At 42.1% G+C, this 22,175-nt stretch overlaps 1 protein-coding gene and 2 long non-coding RNA genes across 3 annotated transcripts in view; 2 read left to right on the forward strand and 1 right to left on the reverse strand.

Moving 5' to 3' along the window:
* The window catches only part of LOC139025232 (uncharacterized), a 2,790-nt gene extending 1,746 nt beyond the window's left edge, over positions 1 to 1,044 (forward strand). The window contains exon 2 of the long non-coding RNA XR_011476706.1: positions 28 to 1,044. This is a non-coding gene — a long non-coding RNA (uncharacterized lncRNA). The remainder of the gene's footprint in view (positions 1 to 27) is intronic.
* An 8,092-nt stretch (positions 1,045 to 9,136) lies between these two features.
* LOC139025233 (uncharacterized) lies at positions 9,137 to 9,389 on the forward strand. Its single transcript, XR_011476707.1, has 2 exons — positions 9,137 to 9,219; positions 9,350 to 9,389. It is a non-coding gene; the product is annotated as an uncharacterized lncRNA (long non-coding RNA).
* A 39-nt stretch (positions 9,390 to 9,428) lies between these two features.
* bdh1 (3-hydroxybutyrate dehydrogenase, type 1) lies at positions 9,429 to 21,778 on the reverse strand (the record flags this gene model as incomplete). The annotated part of the gene is given in 10 exon segments (XM_024141111.2): positions 9,429 to 9,505; positions 9,508 to 9,544; positions 9,546 to 9,649; positions 9,652 to 9,806; positions 9,808 to 9,846; positions 9,848 to 9,881; positions 13,899 to 14,051; positions 19,671 to 19,812; positions 20,764 to 20,874; positions 21,171 to 21,778. Coding segments are annotated over 10 exon segments (1,134 nt in total), but the record flags the coding sequence as incomplete, so codon positions are not given.
* Positions 21,779 to 22,175: the final 397 nt, after the last annotated feature.

Genomic DNA, 22,175 nt, shown 5'->3' on the forward strand with positions numbered 1-22,175 from the left:
CCTCAGAACCAACAGTAAAACAGAGAGGTTATCCTCCTCAGAACCAACAGTAAAACAGAGAGGTTATCCTCCTCAGAACCAACAGTAGAACAGAGGTTATCCTCCTCAGAACCAACAGTAGAACAGAGGTTATCCTCAGAACCAACAGTAGAACAGAGAGGTTATCCTCAGAACCAACAGTAGAACAGAGAGGTTATCCTCCTCAGAACCAACAGTAAAACAGAGAAGTTATCCTCCTCTTTTCATGACTGAATGGAAACATGTATGAATGTGAAGGCATTGCATCATTTATAACAGGTCATACCAAACACCAAGGCATCATTTATAACAGGTAATACCAAACACCAAGGCATCATTTATAACAGGTCATACCAAACATCCTGATCTCAAACACCCAGCCCCTTGGATTCTGTTGTTACAAAGTTGGATTGAAATGGATTTGATTGTGATTTTATTTATTGTTCCACACAAAATACTCCATAATGTCAAAGAAAATATATTTCTACAAATTAATAAAAACAAATAACTAAAATAAATCATTGCACAAGTATTCACCTCCTTTATTTTAGCAAACCTAAATTAGTTCAGGATTAAATTGTGGCTTAACAAATCATAAGTTACCTGGACTGTATGAAATAGTAGGGGTTGCCATGATTTCTGATTGACTTCCTCTGTCCCCCATACATACGAAACCTCCCTCAGTCAACTATTGAATATCAAGCGCAGATTAAACTACAAAGACCAGGGAGCTTTTTTGAAAGTCTCATTGTCACCCAGACACAAGAAGTATACCGTCCTCCTTCTGGACGGCGGGCAGGAAGGACATGCTCTGGATAATACCAGGTGAGTTTAAAATAGCTACAGAGTGTAATGGCTGTGACAGGAGATAACCGAGGATGGATCAACAACATTGTAGTTACTCCACAACAACAACAAAACGTAAGCATCCTGTATGTAACAAGGCACTGAAGTAAAAAAAAAAAAAAAAACGGCAAAGGAATAAACTTTTTTGGCATAAATGCAAAGTCTTATGTTTGGGGCAAATCCAACACGTCACTGAGTAACTGCCTCCTTACTTTCAAGCATGGTGGTGGCTGCATGTTTACAAGAAACAGAATCGAGCAACATCCTCCAGGAAAACCTGGTTCAGTCTACTTTCCACTAGACACTGGGAGATGAATTCACTTTTCAGCAGGATAACAACCTGAAACACAAGGCCAGAAACACTGGAGTTGCTAACCAAGGTGACATTGCATGTTGCTGAGTGGCCTAGTTACAGTTTACAGACTTAAATCTGCTTGAAAATACATGGAGACTTTTCTGTCTAGCCATTATCCCCAACACCTTGAAGAATTTTGAAAATAATAAATGGTCAAATATTGCACAATTGAGGTGTGGAAAGCTGTTAGGGGGAATTCAGACCAGAGCGCATCACTTTATTTACTGTTTATGCACTTTCCTGTCTACATATCGTGAGATTAAGGAGGACGATACATTTTTTCATGATCACGGCCTTATTTCTACTGCAGCATGTTGGATGATAGGTTTAGGTTACTGTCATTCATATTCACCCAGTTCAATGTAACAGTGATAGGTTTAGGTTACTGTCATTCATATTCACCCAGTTCAATGTAACAGTGATAGGGTTATAGGTTACTGCATCATATTCACCCAGTTTCAACGTAAACAGTGATAGGTTTGGTACTACATGATACTTCTAATGCTTCCCTCTCACCCGATCATGAGCGTTGCCCTACAAACAGACTTCAGGAATGACAAGTATTACAATGATAAGGGGAAAAAGCTTCTTAATCCACAAATTCTACTCCAGGAGAGCCAGGGACCTGCCAAGTTGAATATAGAATTCCAGAGGTATGGGGCGACCAAAACACGACATACCAGCCTTTATTGCAGATATCGACTTTTTGACCCTCGTCGCCGGACATTCTCCCCTCCTCATATCTTTGGACAAGGGAGAGGACTTTGAAATCTGGCAAAGGACTTAGAATATGTGTCTGTTCTCCTTGAGAGACCACCACACGTGTCGTACTTCTACTGTCGTGGAGTTTTCTAACGGATGTAAATTCGTCTTCCTTAGAACTATGTGAACGTACCCGCGCGATACCCCCTCACCATTTTGGCACAGAGCCAGGGCGTCCCCAGAAAGACCTCTCTTCGATCTCACGCCATGTAAACTCACCCACACCATATGATTGCCAACTAGCTACTACGTAATAATGAACATTCAAAATCTAAAAAGCTTGTGTTTTGGCCTCATTAATCAGAACCATCCAATTTAGCTCTGCCTCTTGCCTGGTCGCAAGTAGACAACTGTCAACCTGAACCGCCTACAAGGAAGCAGCGCTCAGAAGTCAGAGGGGGAGGAGTCATTACGGTTGGGACGCCTTGGCATGCTTGAAGTATAGTCGCATTCCACAGCTACAATCCTACACTCCTTGAGCATGGTCTGTGAGACGTTAACTTCTGTTTGTGTTCAATTCACCCTCTCTTAACAACACCGCTGAGGTTCGAAGAGTGCTGGAAACTGGTGACGAGTGCTCAGTAGAACTTCCACTTCAAGCCCCATGTTTCTCCATGAAGAAAAGCCTGTCAGACATGTGAGTTACCAAAACACTCCAATGTCAGGACAACACTTCAAGTGGCATAACCTTCTATAGTCATAATTAATCGATTGTAGAACGTGGGTATTCATTCAATAGCAGCCTGGCCAGTTGAGACTAGGACTACATTTTCACTTAGTTGCAGTTTCATGTCTCTACGAATGAGCTCCTAATAGTCGTCTGCAGAATCCTCACAGGGCCAAAGGCTGTTATTTAACACTACCATGAATATGACTGCAGTGGTGCGGTTTAAGGACCGGAGAGGACCGCAGCAACACGCACTGTAGTAAGCCTGTTTCTCCCAAACACTTGCCTTTGCGGCCACCTATAGGCCAATAGTTTAGAGTTACAGCAACAACCAGTCACACCCAGAAGTTGTTATGCATCACCCAGTTCCCTTCAGCTCTGCTGTTTGAGAGGACTCCACAGGAGAGAGCAGATTGGAAACATTTCAATTTTAATGCTATTGTCAGATGGAACTCCAGTAAGAACTGGTGATCCACCCAAAGAATGACACCCGTGCAACACTGGACCACCAAGAAGCATCACCGCCAAGATAGATCTGCCATATAAATGTGTGTGTACCCAAGAAGTTTAGAGGAAATCAATTGAGCTAATCAAGAAGACAGTGACACATTAAATACTGCCTTGCACCCTCATTCATTAGCTGACTCTATGTGTGTACTCTTTGTCAGAGACAGTGCAAAATGGTTCGTTATCGCTAACTAAACAAAGTTTCTACATTGAGAAATTCAGGTCGTCCCTCCCCATTTTGCGTCCATTTGCCAGCAGTAGTAAACGTAATCTTCCATGGTAACAGATACCTTAAAGTAAACGACCTCTGCCCAGTTGACCTTCAATTGCAGCCACATACAGCATCATCTTACTACTATATACGCTATGTTGTAAAGAACCATGCCGGCTCGATGAAGGATCCTATCACCCTCATCAGGATTCAAGCTTGATTCAACAAACAGGTGAATTAGCAGAATGTTTGCAGTATTGGAGTCGGGGGCAGAATGCACTGTTGAGCATTCTGGTATCAGCTGACCGAACTCTGCTGCTTAGTCGACCCCTTCGTCACGAATAGAGCCACACGCTGTGCACCCAACTTCGTTTCAGGAGAGTAACAGTGTCAGGAACCTATCCCCAGACATAAATTGACGCTCAAGTGACGAATGAATACTTAATGAACGTATGTAAACTGAATCAAGCCCCATAGAGGCTAAATCAATAGGAGGGCCTCTTCAATCCACTCTATATTGTCGGATATTGGGTATGAGATTTCCCCAGGCGCCAACTCCCCCCTAACGGAGGTTAGATTCCACCCAAATCCCTCCTAACGGAGGTAATACGATTCCACCCAATTCCCCCACCCAACGGAGGTGTAGATTCCACCCAATCCCCCCTAACGGAGGTGTAGATTCCACCCAATCCCCCCTAACGGAGGTGTAGATTCCACCCAATCCCCCCCAACGGAGGTGGAGATTCCATCCAATCCCCCCTAACGGAGGTGGAGATTCCACCCCACATTCCTGTTTCAACTGGTTAACAAGACTGGATTTCTGTTAATGGAGACTCCGTGCAGCCAATGGCAATGTCCGCTTTAGGTATAATGCCGTGGATTTGACAGCTCTAATGCAGTTCCACCCAACACCGCCAAAACAACCGCTATGTTGACGTCAGCTAAAGCAGATTGAATAGAGCCCTAAATCCTTCTCGCATCTACAAACTCTCCTCTTCCCTTCAGTGCACAACAGCTGTCTGTGAACAGGCGCCATATTAACGCTACAGTCAACAAACTAGAACACGTTAGTAAACCCACAATCCAATCTGTGTGTACAATCTCGCTTAATTACAACACGTCTCTATTTTTGCATTTCATCACTGTAGTCACAAAACAATACAAAATGTCATTCACTTTTTTCCCCACGAGCTCATTTGAATAGGTTGAGGTTTTGCTTCTGGTGAGTTTTTCGCTTAAGTGAAAGATGAATTAAGAGGGGGGGGTGGGGAAATACAACAATGTCTCTCTTGCTCTCCCTCTCCTTAATTTGTTCAAAGTGTTTGGATCAGAACTGGATCAGAACTTCACTTATTCCTTTAGGAAACCATGACTACGGTCGAGAGGAGAAATAAAATACTTTTATTGTTGATAGAAATAATACCATTCACTGTAATTGATAATTGATTAGAGGTAAAATGAGTTCGCTTTTTGGAGACAGTTACTATACGTAGGCTGTTTTAGATTTTTCCTTATGATCCCTGGGAGACGAATGTGAAACCAGTCACAGAGGCCAAATTAAAATCATATCAACATGAGATGTATTACGGCTCCTTTCCACAGTGAAATAGGTTATAAATAGCTGTTATTCAGAAATGTAATTGTATGCCCTAATAACTTGCGGGGATTGAAAATTTGAAGACCCAATCTATAGGCTTTTATAAATATATATACCAAACCTCCAGTTGATTTATGCTCTTTACAATGTTTTAATTGTATTCCCAGGCTTTTCAGTTTTASAGTGTGTATCATGTTAAATATTAGCCACTATCGGGAGTCACCATCAGTAATACCAACATGCATTTATCACTCATAGTTTCCTTCAATTTGTAGCCTACATTTAGCATCCTTCCCCTTTCTTCCTCGGTCACGTCTGTGTCGTCGTTCCAGGGTCGTATTAGACTAACGGTGTGGAATAATTTGGGACGTGTAGCCTATTAGAGTCCTTATGAAACTAAGACGGTTTAAACCTGGAGCCTGGAGGTTAATGATGGCTGGACTGTTGTCATCACAGTTCCAGGATTAGTGAGGATCAGGGTAGGTCATGTCCACGTTCTCTCACCTTCCAATATTTTATGGATTGAACTTGAATATGGCAACTTTCAGGATGAAATCAAAACACTATTTTTGACTCATCAATATATTTAATACGTAAAGGCTCTCCAAACTTGATTAGAATGATTCATATTTTCTTAACTTCTCTAGGGTAGGGGGCAGCATTCAGAATTTTGGATGAAAAGCATGCCCAAATTAAACTGCCTGCTTCTCGGGCCCAGAAGGTATGATATGCATATCACTGGTAGATTTGGATAGAAAACTCTAAAGTTTCCAAAACTGTTAAAATAGTGTCTGTGAGTATAACAGAACTGATTTGGCAGGCGAAAACCTGAGAAAAATTAATTTGGGAAGTAGTTGTTTTTGTGGTTTTGTAGTTTTCTATTCAATGCCATTACAGTATCCATTGACTTAGGACTCAAATTGCAGTTCCTATGCCTTCCACAAGATGTCAACAGTCTTCAGAAATTGTTTCAGGCTTGTATTCTGAAAAATGAGGAAGTAAGAGCAGTCTGAATGAGTAGACCCTAAAGTGTGTTTCATGCGCGCGACCGAGAGAGTGCCTTTCTTGTTTACCTTTTATATTGACGACGTTACTGTCCGGTTGAAATATTATCGATTATTTAGGCTAAAAACAACCTGCGGATTGAATATWAACATCGTTTGACATGTTTCTATGAACTTTATGGATACAATTTGGATTTTTTGGTCTGCGTTTGAGCCTGTGGATTACTGAACAAAACTGAGGTTTTTGGATATAAAGAGACTTTATCAAACAAAGGAACATTTATTGAGTAAATGAATGTCTGCTGAGTGCAACCATATGAAGATCATCAAAGGTAAGGGATTAATTTTATCTCTTTCTGACTTGTGTAACTCTTCTACTTGGATGGTTACTGTTTGTACTGATTTGTCTAGTGGGCTATGTTCTCAAATAATCGTAAGGTATGCTTTCGCCGTAAAGCATTTTTTAAATCTGACACCGTGGTTGGATTCACAAGAAGTTAATCTTTAAACCTATGTAAAATATGTTTTGTTTTCTGAATTTTTATAATGAGTATTTCTGTATTTGAATTTGGCGCCCAGCAGTTTCACTGGCTGTTGAAGAGGTGGGATGCTAACGTCTCACGTACCCAAGAGAGGTTAACATCGTCCGAAATAATCCACAAAATCTACGAGTTGGTGCTGAAACAGAGATCAATATATTTAGATGCTTAAGTTCATTGATCCGTAATATTCTCAACCCATCTCACGATATAGTCTGAAGACAAAATTCTAATTAAAAAATAAAATAAAAATATCAAAAAGGTACAACGTATTTAAAGGGATGGCTTTCGATAAATGTACTGAAAACCCTATTGAATGTAAACTTCACAACAACAAAAAAGAATCGGTTGGCAAGTGGGAGGGTTTTCAGTGGGTGAATTATATTTATTAATTGAGGGCATGGTAGCCACACCTGCAGAGCACAATGCGTGCTTGGTAAGTCTGAACACCAACTGAGAAGTGCAAAGGCGTATATTTCCTCAGTCTGAATCGGCCCCTTAGATACCAACCCAAGAAGACACACAGCTGTAAATCGCTGACAAAAGGTGATTCTAACATGACTCAGAGGGTTGAATACTTATCTAAATCAAGATTTATACGGGTGGGTCTAATCCTGGATGCTGATTGGTTAAAACCGCATTCCAGCCCTTGTCTATTCTACAAGTTGCAACGGCTAAATCTATGACGTTAAAATGTCTATTTACTCTGTTCCATCTGACTGGCAATCCACTGTCTAATCAGACCAGTCAGGCAACTTATAAACTTGATCCCCACTATAAAAAGCATCTAGACATTATCTCACATTACTTTTAGATGAACAATTGGTTTTCAACAGCGGAGATTTGTAATAACGTTGCCGTCTGCCTCTCCACGTTTGCAACAAAAAAAAAATGCAAAAAAAATGCAGTATTGAAACTCGATCTCCAGCTATCCCATGGTAAATGAACGTGTCGGGACAGACGGGCAGCTTTTCTCAGCCAGTCGAAATCATGACTCAGCATCATTTTTATGGATCTATAGAAAGAAATGTCAATGGAAAAACAGTAAATGTAGCTAGTTTGCTGTCATGCCATCTTCAGTTTCAAGTGACTGTTAGCTGTGTAGTTGGAGAGAGAGAGAATGTTCTATGCCAGGAGAAATCATTAGCTCATTGTTATGGATGTATCCCGAAACAATCATTAGAAAACAGATTAAAACATACGCAAATGCAGCTACTGTTGTTATTCTGGCAACACTTTGACATGACTGTTAGCCAAAGTTGACTAGCTAGCAAGCAAGGGATAAGATCAGCCATCATGGCAACGGAACAAAAAGGGCAACGACTGGGTCGTGTCCATAGATACAGAACAAAAAGGGCAACGACTGGGTCGTGTCCATAGATACAGAACAAAAAGGCAACGCTGGATCGTTGTCCATAGATACAAACAAAAAGGGGCCAACGGACTGGGTCGTTCCATAGATACAGAACCAAAAAGGGCAACGACTTGGGTCGTGTCCATAGATACGAACAAAAAGGGCAACGACTGGGGTCGTGTCCATAGATACGAACAAAAAAGGGCAACGACTGGGTCGTGTCCATAGATACAGAACAAAAAGGGCAACGATGGTGCGTGTCCCATAGAACAGAACAAAAAGGGCAACGACTGGGTCGTGTCCATAGATACAGAACAAAAAGGGCAACGACTGGGTCGTGTCCATAGATACAGAACAAAAAGGTTGCGTCTCTGTCAACCGAACCGATAGAACGAACGACCAACCGGCTTGGGTATCAACCATAGATTTGTGTAGGGACTATATCTTATGGAAGGATGAATAAATTCATCAAAATAATGTTTTTAATGAAAATATTTAAATCATTATTTGAATATGTTGGTAACCCGTATAAAGGTGATAATGCCCTGGGAGCCGGTGTTCGCCTCGGGCCAATATACCCTCCAAACATCGGCTTCTCAGGCTTTATCACTTGAATATTAGAGCTTAATTTATTACTTAAGAAAAAAAATCCCATTTCCAAGGGGGTGAATAACGTATATATTGTAGATAAGACAATAGTGCATAATGTTCAAAATGGCTCAAATCACAGATTTCCAGTGTCAAGCAATCCTTAGCTACAACAGTGGTCCCTGGACCCCGACAACAGTGGTCCCTGGACCCCGACAACAGTGGTCCCTGGACCCCGACAACAGTGGTCCCTGGACCCCGACAACAGTGGTCCCTGCACCCCGACAACAGTGGTCCCTGCACCCCGACAACAGTGGTCCCTGGACCCCGACAACAGTGGTCCCTGGACCCCGACAACAGTGGTCCCTGGACCCCTACAACAGTGGTCCCTGGACCCCTACAACAGTGGTCCCTGGACCCCTACAACAGTGGTCCCTGGACAGCAAATGATCCAAGGGGAACAGCAAATCTTAAATCAGTCAAGTCAGGAAATTCATTCAAATTAGATTTACATATTGAGAATCAATCGCTTGTTAGATATTCCATAGAGAATATGCCAATTTAAGACTCTAAAGTGGAACGGAACCCTAACGCAATATGATATACTGTACATATGGAGACGATCAGAGACAGAGATCCTCTAGTTCAGAAGTAGAGACGGTCGGAGATCCTCTAGTTCAGCAGTAGAGATGGTCGGAGATCCTCTAGTTCAGAAGTAGAGACGGTCGGAGATCCTCTAGTTCAGAAGTAGAGACGGTCGGAGATCCTCTAGTTCAGAAGTAGAGAACGGTCGGAGATTCTTCTAGTTCAGAAGTAGACGACGTCGGAGATCCTCTAGTTCAGCAGTAGAACGGTCGGAGATCCTTAGTTCAGAAGTAGAGACGGTCGGGATAACCTCTAGTTTCAGAAGTAGAGACGGTCGGAGATCCTCTAGTTCAGAAGTAGAACGGTCGGAGATCTCTCCTAGTCTCAGAAGTAGAGACGGTCGGAGATGTCGGCGCGGTAGGTGTGGTCATCACCTGCATCCTGATCCACCAATGAGGCTCCATGGGGTTAAGCGCGTGAACGGGCGGCGTGACGTGATGGCGTCGGTGATGTTCATCTAGGACGGGTTGGACATCCTTCTGTCCGCTGCTACAGTATGACCTCATCAGAGCCATGTGTTTGTCGAAGTGGGCGTGGCCATAGTCCTCCTGGACACAGGGGGCGCCTCGCGCCACAGTTTATCAGCCGTGGTCGCCACAATGTCCCGGGTCAGGATGCCCGTGGCCACAATGAAGTTCCCCGGCTCGATGATGGAGACCTTGACCCCCAAGGCCTTCATCTCGTAACGTAGACAGTCGGAGAATGCTTCACACCATATTAGACACGCAGTATGGAGAACGCAGGGCATGCCCATCGCCCATACATACTGGCCAGGTTGACCACACGACCTGCAACAACACAGTGGCATTAGGTTATTACATAGATAAATACCTTTTTAACACAGTGGATTAGGTTATTACATAGATAAATACCTATTTAACACAGTGCATTAGGTTATTACATAGATAAATACCTATTTAACACAGTGGCATTAGGTTATTACTAGATAAATACTATTTAAACCAGTGGATTAGGTTATTACATAGATAAATACCTATTTAACACAGTGGCATTAGGTTATTACATAGATAAATACCTATTTAACACAGTGGCATTAGGTTATTACATAGATAATACTATTTAACACAGTGGCATTAGTTTTACATAGATAAATACCTATTTAACAAGTGGCATTAGGTTATTAATAGATAATACCTATTTAACACGTGGCATTAGAACACATTAAAAGGTAGATTCATCGATGCACAAAGTAAACGGCAATCGATTTCTGAAACAACGAAGAGCGTTGAAGCTTGGTCTCTCCTGCGTTGGTCCGTAGCTACTACGTAGTAGCAGTGTGAAGCCGTGCACAGATACTCTGTGTGAGAGCAAAGTACGCCATCACTCTCATAGGAATATCTGAGGTGCTGCTGACGGCGACAACATAACGCCGAGTCTACCTTTAAAACTTTTTATTTCAAGAAGAAAAGCAGTATGAATCCGAGCTCGTATGACTCCGAGCCTGTTGTGAACGCCACAGAGATATGCAGCAGGCCTCTACAGTCCAACTATCTCAAAACACATCTTAAAAACATTCTTCAGGAGCTTGACAGAACAGCGACTGACTGACCAGAGCTCCAGTCAGTTCATCATCATTTACTACCTGCTCAATGCAGTACATTACATTCCATACAAACAGAGCCCGCGCACGCCGCCCTCACCCAACCGCGCAGCCTAAACAGAGCCGCGCACGCACCACCGCAGCTAAACAGAGCCGCACCACACCGCAGCCTAAACAGAGCCGCGCACCACCACCGAGCCTAAACAGAGCCCGCGCACACCACCAGCAGCCTAAAACAGAGCCCGCGCACCACCACCGCAGCCTAAACAGAGCCCGCGCACACCACCGCAGCCTAAACAGAGCCGCGCACACCACCACGCCACAGACGCGCACCACGCAGCCTAAACAGAGCCCGCCACCACCGCAGCCTAAACAGAGCCCATTTCATCATCCATATTATCAGGCTCCAACATTGCACTACTTGACGTTCATGGAAATCACATTCACAGTAACGCTGCAGACGTCAGCTCAAGCATGACTGAACTTTTGTTTGAATGCCGTCCAGTCTCTGCTAAATGACTACAGTTCAAGTTATGTCATGTGCTCCAACCCTAAAAATGCAGTAGTCATATCACTGTAGCACTAAAGATAACAAGGTAGAACAAACACATGACAGACAGGATCATGTAAGAAGCTGTGTAAAGTGCATTCAGAAACTATTCAGACTCCTTGACTTTTTCTACTTACATTAGACTTTCTAAAAAAAAGTATGTTTTTATCCCTCCCCAATCTACACACAATGCCCATAATGACAAAGCAAAAACAGTTTGTTTGAAATTTAGCATATATTACATTTTACATAAGTGTTCAGACCCTTTACTCAGTACTTTGTTGAAGCACCTTTGGCAGCGATTACAGCCTCGAGTCTTCTTGGGTATGACGCTACAAGCTTGGCACACCTGTATTTGGGGAGTTTCTCCCATTCTTCTCTGCAGATCTTCTCAAGCTCTGTCAGGTTGGATGGGGAGCGTCGCTGCACAGATATGTTCAAGTCTCTCCAGAGATGTTCGATCGAAGCCACTCCTGCGTTGTCTTGGCTGTGTGCTTAGGGTTGTTGTCCTGTTGGAAGGTGAACCTTCGCCCCAGTCTGAGGTCCTGAGCGCTCTGGAGGAGGTTTTCATCATGGATCTCTCTGTACTTTGCTCCGTTAAATCTTTCCCTCAATCCTGACTAGCATCCCAGTCCATGCTGCTGAAAAACATCCCCACAGCATGATGCTGCCACCACCACGCTTCACCGTAGGGAACGTGCAAGCGTTCCTCCAGACGTGATGCTTGGCATTCAGCTAAAGAGTTCAATCTTGGTTTCATCAGACCAGAGAATCTTGTTTCTCATTGTCTGAGAGTCCTTTAGGTGCCTTTTGTCAAACTCCAAGAGGGCTGTCATGTGCCTTTTACTGAGGAGTGTCTCGCGTCTGGCCACTCTACCATAAAGGAGTGATTGGTGGAGTCCTGCAGAGATGGTTGTCCTTCTGGAAGGTTCTCCCATCTCCACAGAAGAACTCTAGAGCTCTGTCAAAGTAACCATCGGGTTCTTGGTCACCTCCCTGACCAAGGCCCTTCTCCCCGATTGCTCAGTTTTCCCAGGCGGCCAGCTCTAGGAAGAGTCTTGGTGGTTCCAAACTTCTTCCATTTAAGAATGATGGAGGCCACTGTGTTCTTGGGGACCTTCAATGCTGCAGAAATTTTTTGGTACCCTTCCCCAGATCTGTGCCTCGACACAATCCTGTCTCGGAGCTCTATGGACAATTCCTTCAACCTCATGGATTGGTTTTTGCTCTGACATGCACTGCCAACTGTGGGACCTTATATAGACAGGTGTGTGCCTTTCCAAATCATGTCCAATCAATTGAATTTACCACAGGTGGACTCCAATCAAGTTGTAGAAACATCTCAAGGATGATCAATGGAAACAGGATCTGAGCTTAATTTTGATTCGTAGCAAAGGGTCTGAATACTTATGTAAATAATGAATTTCTGTTTTTGCTTTGTCATTACGGGGTAGTGTGTGTAGATGGGAAAAAAAATTATTTAAATGTATATATATTTTAGAAATAAGGCTGTAACGTAACATGTGGAAATAGTGAAGGGGTCTGAATACTGTACAGTGAGTGGTAAGGTGACTAGGCATCAGCATATATGCTAAACAGAGAAGCAGCTGTGTATATGATGATTGTATGTGAGTGTGTGTGTGTAGAGTAAGTATAAATGTGTGTGCATGTTATGTGTTGGAGTGTCAGTGTGCGTAGAGAAAATACAAGGGTAAATTCTGTTAGCTATTTAGCAGTCTTATGGCTTGGGGATAGATGCTGTTCAGGAGCCTGTTGGGTGTCAGACCATGGTTTGGCTGGGCCTTCCTTTTACACTGCCTGATAAGAGGTCCTGGATGGCCCCAGTGATGTACTGGGCTGTCCGCACCACCCTCTGTAGCGCCATGCGATCGAGGGCGGTGCTATTGCCACACCAGGCGGTGATGCAACCAGTCAAGATGCCCTCGATGGTGCAGCTGTAGAACTTTTTCAGGATCTGAGGGCGAAGAGGTGATGTCGAGCCTTTTTCACAACTGTTTGTGGACCATTTTAACTTCTTAGTGATTTGGAGGAACTTGATGCTCTCGACTCCACTGCAGCCCTTCCATGTGGAAGGGGGCGTGCTCGTTTCCTGTAGTCCACGATCATCGCTTTTGTCTTACTGACGTTGAGGAAGAGGTTGTTGTTCTGGCACCACGCTGTAGGCTGACTAATCATCGCCGGTGATCAGGCAAACCTGATGATGGTGTTGGAGTCGTGCTTGGCCACGCAACCGTGGGTGAACAGGGACTACAGGAGGGGACTAAGCACGCACCCGAGTGGCCCCAGTGTTGAGGGTCAGCGTGGCGGAGGTGATGTTGCTACCCTCACCACCTGGGGGCGGCCCGTCAGAAAGTCCAGAATCCAGTTGCAGAGGGAGGTCTTCAGTCCCATGGTCTTAAGCTTGGTGACAAGCGTGGAGGGGACAATGGTGTTGAACACATAGGTGAGAATCTAGGTGGGAAAGGGCAGTGTGGAGTGCAATTGAGATTGCATCCTCTATGGATCTGTTGGGGTGGTATGAAAATTGGAGGGGGTCTAAGGTGGCTGGGATGGTGGAGTTGATGTGAGCCATGACCAGCCTTTCAAAGCACTTCATGGCTACAGATGTGAGTGCTACAGGGCGGGAGTTATTTAGTACTTGTATCTGAAACAGTTGTGTCTGTTGGTGCTGACCTTTGGCCCTACGGATGAGGGGCAGGAGGGCCTTGGTGACCCTGATAACCCCCCACAGGTTGACCTCTGACACCTGGCGGTAAGTCTCCATGGTCGTAAACTCCACCTCACCAAACGTAGACACACCTGCATTGTTCAGCACCGCCCACAGACCTGATCAGGGAAAAGAGAAGAGGGGTATATAACTGATTATATATATATATATATGTATATATATATATATATATATATGTGTATATATAGTCTCCTTCAGGGTCTATATCCCATTTAACAAAGTAGTCACACACCTTAACTTTTTCCACATTGTGTTACAGCCTGAATTCAACATGTATTAAAATGTTTTTTTCTTTTACCCATCTACACACAATACCCCATAATGACAAAGTGAAAACATGTTTAGAAATGTATGCAAATTTACTGAAAATGAAATAGAGAAAATCTAATTTACTTACAGTACCAGTCAAAAGTTTGGACACCAACTCATTCAAGAGTTTCTTTATTTTTACTATTTTCTACGTTGTAGAATAATAGTTAAGACATCAAAACTATGAAATAACACATATGGAATCACTTGTTGTATTCGGTGCATGTGACAATTTGATGTAGTAACCAAAAAAAGTGTTAAACAAAACAAAATATATTTTTGATTATTCAAAGTAGCCACCTTTTGCCTTGACAGCTTTGCACACTCTTGACATTTCTCTCAGGCTTCATGAGGAATGCTTTTCCAACAGTCTTGAAGGAGTTCCCACATTCTGAGCACTTGTTGGCTACTTTTCCTTCACTCTGCGGTTCAACTTCATCTAAAACCATCTCAATTGGGTTGAGGTCATTTGATTGTGGAGGCCAGGTCATTTGATTGTGGAGGCCAGGTCATTTGATTGTGGAGGCCANTGGAGGCCAGGTCATTTGATTGTGGAGGCCAGGTCATTTGATTGTGGAGGCCAGGTCATTTGATCGTGGAGGCCAGGTCATTTGATCGTGGAGGCCAGGTCATTTGATCGTGGAGGCCAGGTCATTTGATTGTGGAGGCCAGGTCGTCTGCTGCAGGACTCAAATCACTCTCCTTGGTCAAATAGTCCTTAGCCCTTTGTTGAAAAACTGATAGTGCCACTAAGCACAAACCAGATGGGGTGGCGTATCGCTGCAGCCATGCTGGTTAAGTGTGCCTTGAATTCTCAATAAAAATCAGTCAGTGTCACCAGAAAAGTATCATCACACCTCCTCCTCCATGCTTCACGGTGGGAACCACACATGCGGACATCATCTGTTCACATACTCTGCGTCTCACAAAGACACGGCTTTTGGAAACAAATCTCTCGTTTGGACTCATCAGACCAAAGGGCACATTTCCACTGGTCTAATGTCCATTGCTCGTGTTTCTTGGCCCAAGCAAGTCTCTTCTTATTGGTGTCCTTTAGCAGTGGTTTCTTTGCAGCAATTCGACCATGAAGGCCTGATTCATGCAGTCTCCTCTGAACAGTTGATGTTGAGATGTGTCTGTTACTTGAACTCTGTGAAGCATTTATTTGGGCTGAACTTATCCTCTGCAGCAGAGGTAACTCTGGGTCTTCCTGTGGTGGTCCTCATGAGAGTCAGTTTCAGAGCGCTTGATGGTTTTTGGGACTGCACTTGAGGAAACGTTCAAAATTCTTGAAAATGTTCTGACCTTCATGTCTTAAAGTCATGATGGACTGTCGTTTCTCTGATTATTTGAGCTGTTCTTGCCATAATATGGACTTAGCCCTATTTGGTAAAAGACAATCTTCTGTATACCAACCCTACCTTGTCACAATCTAACTGTTTGGCTCAAACACATTAAGGAGGAAAGAAATTAACTTTTAACAAGGCACACCTGTTAATTGAAATGCATTCCAGGTGACTACCTCATGAGCTGGTTGAGAGAATGCCAAGAGTGTGCAAAGCTGTCAAAGGCAAAGTGTGGCTACTTTGAAGACTCAAATATATTTTGATTTGTTAAACACTTTTTTGGTTACTACATCAAATTGTCACATGCACCGAATACAACAAGTGTAGACTTTACTGTGAAATGCTTTCTTACAAGCCCTTAACCAGCAATGCAGTTGAAGAAGCGTTAAGAAAATATTTACCAAATAAACTAAAGTAAAAAGTAACAAAATAACAATAACGAGGCTATATACAGGGTCAATGTGCGGGGGTACAGGTTAGTTGAGTTAATTTGTACAAGTAGGATGCCTGTCAGGATGCTCTCGATGGTGCAGCTGTAGAACATTGAGGATCTGGGGACCCAAATCTTTTCAGTCTCCTGAGGGGAAATGATTCCATGTGTGTTCTTTCATAGTTTTGATGTCTTCACTATTATTCTACAATGTAGCAAATAGTACAAATAAAGAAAAACCCTTGAATGAGTAAGTGTGTCCAAACTTTTGACTGGTACTGTAAGTATTCACACCCCCTTGCTATGACACCCCAAATTGAGCTCAGGTGAATCCTGTTTCCATTGATCATCCTTGAGATGTTTCTACAACTTAATTGGAGTCCACCTGTGGTAAATTCTATTGATTGGACATGATTTGGAATGCACACACCTGTCTATATAAGGTCTGACAGTTGACAATGCATGTCAGAGCAGGTACTATACCATGAAGTTCAATGAACTGTCCGTAGATCTCTGAGACAGGATTGTGATGAAGCATATTTCTGGAGTGTAAAACAATTTCTGGAGTGTTGAAAGTTTCCAAGAGCAGAATATGGAACTACCCAGACTCTGCCTAGAGCTGGCTGTCTGACCAAACTGAGCAACCGGGCAAGAAGGACCTTGGTCAGGGAGGGGACCAAGAACCCAATGACCACTCTAACAGTTATTTGGTTGAGATGGAAGAACCTGCCAGAAGGACAACAGTCTACAGCACTTCACCAATCTGGACTTTATGGGACAGAAGCTACTCCTGAGAAAAAGGCACGACAGCCCACATTGTGTTTGCAAAAATGCATGTGAAAGAAAGGGCATAAGGCAAAAGATTGTGGTTTGATGAGACAAAAATGTAACTTTGGCCTGAAGGCAAAACACTGTCTGAAAACCAACACCATCTGTACTAGAGGTCGATTAATTAGGGCCGATTTCAAGTTTATAACAATCAAAAATCTGTATTTTTGGACACCTTTATTTAACTAGGCAAGTCAGTTAAGAACACATTCTTATTTTCAATGACGGCCTAGGAACAGTGGGTTAACTGCCTTGTTCAGGGGCAGAATGACAGATTTTTACCTTGTCAGCTCGGGGATTCAATCTTGCAACCTTACGATTAACTAGTCCAACGCTCTACCCACCTGATTACATTGCACTCCACGAGGAGCCTGCCTGTTACGCGAATGCAGTAAGAAGCCAAGGTAAGTTGCTAGCTAGCATTAAACTTATCTTATAAAAAAATAATCAATCATAATCACTAGTTATGGTGATTACATGGTTGATGATATTACTAGTTTATCTAGCGTGTCCTGCGTTGCATATAATCGACGCAGTGCGCATTCACGAAAAAGGGCTGTCGTTGCTCCAACGTGTACCTAACCATAAACATCAATGCCTTTCTTAAAATCAAAACACAAGTATATATCTTTAAACCTGCATATTTAGTTAATATTGCCTGCTAACATTAATTTCTTTTAACTACGGAAATGGTGTCACTTCTCTTGCAACAGAGTCAGGGTATATGCAGCAGTTTGGGCCACCTGGCTCGTTGCGAACTGTGTGAAGACTATTTATTACTAATAAAGACAGCCACCTTCGCCAAACGGGGGATGATTTAACAAAAGCGCATTTGCGAAAACAGCACAATCGTTGCTCCAATGTGTACCTAACCATAAACATCAATGCCTTTCTTAAAATCAATACACAGAAGTATATATTTTTAAACCTGCATATTTAGCTAAAAGAAATCCAGGTTAGCAGGCAATATTAACCAGGTGAAATTGTGTCACTTCTCTTGCGTTCATTGCACYCAGAGTCAGGGTATATGCAACAGTTTGGGCCYCCTGGCTCGTTGCGAACTAATTTGCCAGAATTTTACGTAATTATGACATAACATTGAAGGTTGTGCAATMTAACAGGAATATTTAGACTTATGGTTGCCACCCGTTAGATAAAATACGGAACGGTTCCGTATTTCACTGAAAGAATAAACGTTTTGTTTTCGAAATGATAGTTTCCGGATTCGACCATATTAATGACCGAAGGCTCGTATTTCTGTGTGTTATGTTATAATTAAGTCTATGATTTGATAGAGCAGTCTGACTGAGCGGTGGTAGGCACCAGCAGGCTCGTAAGTATTCATTCAAACAGCACTTTCGTGCGTTTTGCCAGCAGCTCTTCGCAATGCTTCAAGCATTGAGCTGTTTATGACTTCAAGCCTATCAACTCCCGAGATTAGGCTGGTGTAACCGATGTGAAATGGCTAGCTAGTTAGCGGGGTGCACGCTAATAGCGTTTCAAACGTCACTCGCTCTGAGACTTGGAGTAGTTGATCCCCTTGCTCTGCATGGGTAACGCTGTTTCGAGAGTGGCTGTTGTCGATGTGTTCCTGGTTCGAGCCCAGGTAGTAGCGAGGAGAGGGACGGAAGCTATACTGTTACACTGGCAATACTAAAGTGCCTATAAGAACATCCAATAGTCAAAGGTATATGAAATACAAATGGTATAGAGAGAAATAGTCCTATAATTCCTGTAATAACTACAACTCATGTTGTAATAACTACAACTCAAAAGACTCATGTTAAAAGGAACCACCAGCTTTCATATGTTCTCACGTTCTGAGCAAGGAACTTAAACGTTAGCTTTCTTACATGGCACATATTGCACTTTTACTTTCTTCTCCAACACTTTGTTTTTGCATTATTTAAACCAAATTGAACATGTTTCGTTATTTATTTGAGGCAACAAAAAAATTATGTATTATATTAAGTTAAAATAAGTGTTCATTCAGTATTGTTGTAATTGTCATGATTACAAATAAATAAATTAAAATATATATATATCTATTTTTTCTTCTTTCTTTTTTTTTTCATTTCTTTTTCCATTTATTTTTTTTTAATTTTTTTTTTTTTTAATTTTTTTTTTTTTTAAATCGGCTGAATAATCGGTATCGGCTTTTTTTGGTCCTTCAATAATCGGTATCGGCGTTGAAAAATCATAGTCGGTCGACCTCTAATCTGTACCATGAAGCATGGTGGAATTGCTTTAGAACAAGAATGTCCTTTAGTGGCTCAGACATGAATCTCATTGAAAAATCTGTAGAGACTTGAAGATTGCTGTTTACCGTCACTCACCATCTAACTTAGAGCTTGAGTAAAGGGAGAATGGGACCAAAATCCCCAAATCCAGATGTGCAAAGCTGAAACAGACCCAAGACGACTCACCGCTGTAAACGCCGCCAAAGGTGCTTCTACAAAGCATTGACTCGGTGTGAATAAATTAGATATTTCTTTATTTTCAATCTGCAAAAATGTCTTAAAACATGTTTCCACTTTGTCATTATGGGGTATTGTGTGTAGATGAGTGAGATTTTTTATTTTGAATTCAGGCTGTAACCAAATATTGAATATGTAAAGGGGTATGACTACTTTCTGAAGGCTCTGTATCTGCTTTCACTGTCATGCAGATAATCATTTACCATACCCAATAATTCAGATTCAAATCAGCACATTTATTCTAGATAATGTACAAAGACTTCTGTATTCATGCAGTTCCTGTATATGGTATGATGTGTGGCAGTGAGACAGACTAATGTCCTGTACCTCTCTGTGAGTCGTCCAGGTGTGTGTTAACGTACTCCACAGCTCTGTTCACCTGTTCCTCACTGCAGACATCCAGCTGAAGCACCTTCATCCGATCTGACTGCATCCCCTCCAGCTCCATAGACCCCTCCCCACCCTTCTCCTGGAAAGGAAAGGCACCTAAATCAGAAGAACTCAAAACACTGTCTGACGATAGTCAACGGCTGTCTGAATAACTTCAACAATCAGCACAAACTCAGTCTACTGCGCCAGCCCATTATTTCACAGACACAAATCCTACTTTCCATTTCCTTAGCATCTTCTGCATTACCTTGAACAGGCAGTTTACCTGGACATAAACTAATAACATTACCTTGAACAGACAGTTTACCTGGACATAACTAATAACATTTACCTTGAACAGACAGTTTACCTGGACATAAAACTAATAACATTACCTTGAAAAGACAGTTTCCCTGGACATAAACTAATACATTACCTTGAACAGACAGTTTCCCTGGACATAAACTAATAACATTACCTTGAACAGACAGTTTCCCTGGACATAAACTATTAACATTACCTTGAACAGACAGTTTCCCTGGACATAAACTAATAACATTACCTTGAACAGACAGTTACCTGGACATAAACTAATAGCATTGCCTTGAACAGACAGTTTACCTGGACATAACTAATAGCATTACCTTGAACAGACAGTTTACCTGGACATAAACTAATAACATTACCTTGAACAGGCAGTTTACCTGGACATAAACTAATAGGCATTACCTTGAACAGACAGTTTATACCTGGACATAAACTAATAACATTACCTTGAACAGACAGTTTACCTGGACATAAACTAAAACATTACCTTAACAGACAGTTTACCTGGACACTAATAACATTACCTTGAACAGACAGTTTACCTGGACATAAACTAATAACATTACCTTGAACAGACAGTTTACCTGGACTAAACATGACCTTGAACAGACAGTTTACCTGGAATAACACTAATAACTTACCTGAACAGACAGTTTACCTGGACATAAACTAATAACATTACCTTGAACAGACAGTTTACCTGGACATAAACTAATAACATTACCTTGAACAGACATCCAGCGAAGACAGTGAAGCCCAGTTTGTGGAGGTGCTTAGCCGTGGCATGACCAAACCCAGTGTCACAGCCTGTGATGAATACTGCCTTTCCCTTTACCTGCAACATGGACAAACTGTAATATTACCCAACACACAATGTGTCATTCGAAAGGGTTTGAATAGAGTGCAAGTTGAAACGGCAAGCTGAGAAACTGCACTGCTTGGAATTGACCTATTTAATTTCAGACTATTGTGGGCTACTTTTATAGCTTATTATCGCATGATTTAATGTCTTATCTGCTTTGTTCAACTTTAAAATCAGCATAGCTTAGAGCCAGTGTGGAAAACAATATAAACCAACAACATAAAAGGCATTCGATTTCCAGTGGTTTACAGTACAGTGAGATATGTTACCTCTATCGATCCTCTGGGTATCCGTGGTGTCGCGACATAGAGTACAAAAATGAAATACACCCCGACTATGCACTCTGTCACGCTGGTCTCAGGAAAACCACAGCATTTAGCAACAGCATTCAGCAACGCTGGGAGCCCGAACCCCAGAACTACTGTCAAAAGAACTGAAAACGACACGAGTAGAGCGCCTCGAACGAACGACAGCGAAGCCATTTCATTAACTTCTGTAATGTTAACTTCTTCTTCGGGGTTTAACGGCGGTTGGCATCCAATATGTTGCATTAGCGCCCCCAACTGGACTATAATATAAATCCATTATACTGTGATACAAAATGGGAAAWTTTTTAAATAAAACACCATTCCAACTAAGTCTACACTAAATTAAAAACTCACTTCCCCATTCCACTACTTGGACCATATCTATTCCTGACACCACCACTCAACACACCCCTGTAACTCTTCTGAAGTCAGATCTTGTAAGCCCATCTACTTCTCTGCAGCTGCCACTACATATATGTTCTGTGATTTACATTCTAAGAATAGACTGACAGGTTTCAGAAGAAATGTCTTTGTTTCTGGCCATTTCGAGCCTGTAATCAAACCCAGAAATGCTGATGCCCCCGATACTCAACTAGTCTAAATAAGGCCAGTTTTATTGCCTCTTTAATTAGCACAACAGTTTCAGCTGTGCTAACATAATTGCAAAAAGGTTTTCTAATGATCAATTAGCCTTTTAAAATTATAAACTTGGATAAGCTAACATAATGTGCCATTGGAACACAGAAGTGATGGTTGCTGATAATGGGCCTCTGTACGCATATGTAGATATTCCATTAAAAATCATCAATTTCCAGCTACAATAGTCATTTACAACATTAACAATGTCTACACTGTATTTCTGATCAATTTGATGTTATTTTCATGGACAAAAAAAATACCTTTTCTTTCAAAAACCAGGACATTTCTAAGTGACCCCAAACTTTTGAACGGTAGTGTATGTTTTTC

This window comes from Salvelinus sp. IW2-2015, unplaced genomic scaffold (genome assembly GCF_002910315.2).
Source record: "Salvelinus sp. IW2-2015 unplaced genomic scaffold, ASM291031v2 Un_scaffold2404, whole genome shotgun sequence".
Taxonomy (NCBI): Eukaryota; Metazoa; Chordata; class Actinopteri; order Salmoniformes; family Salmonidae; genus Salvelinus; species Salvelinus sp. IW2-2015.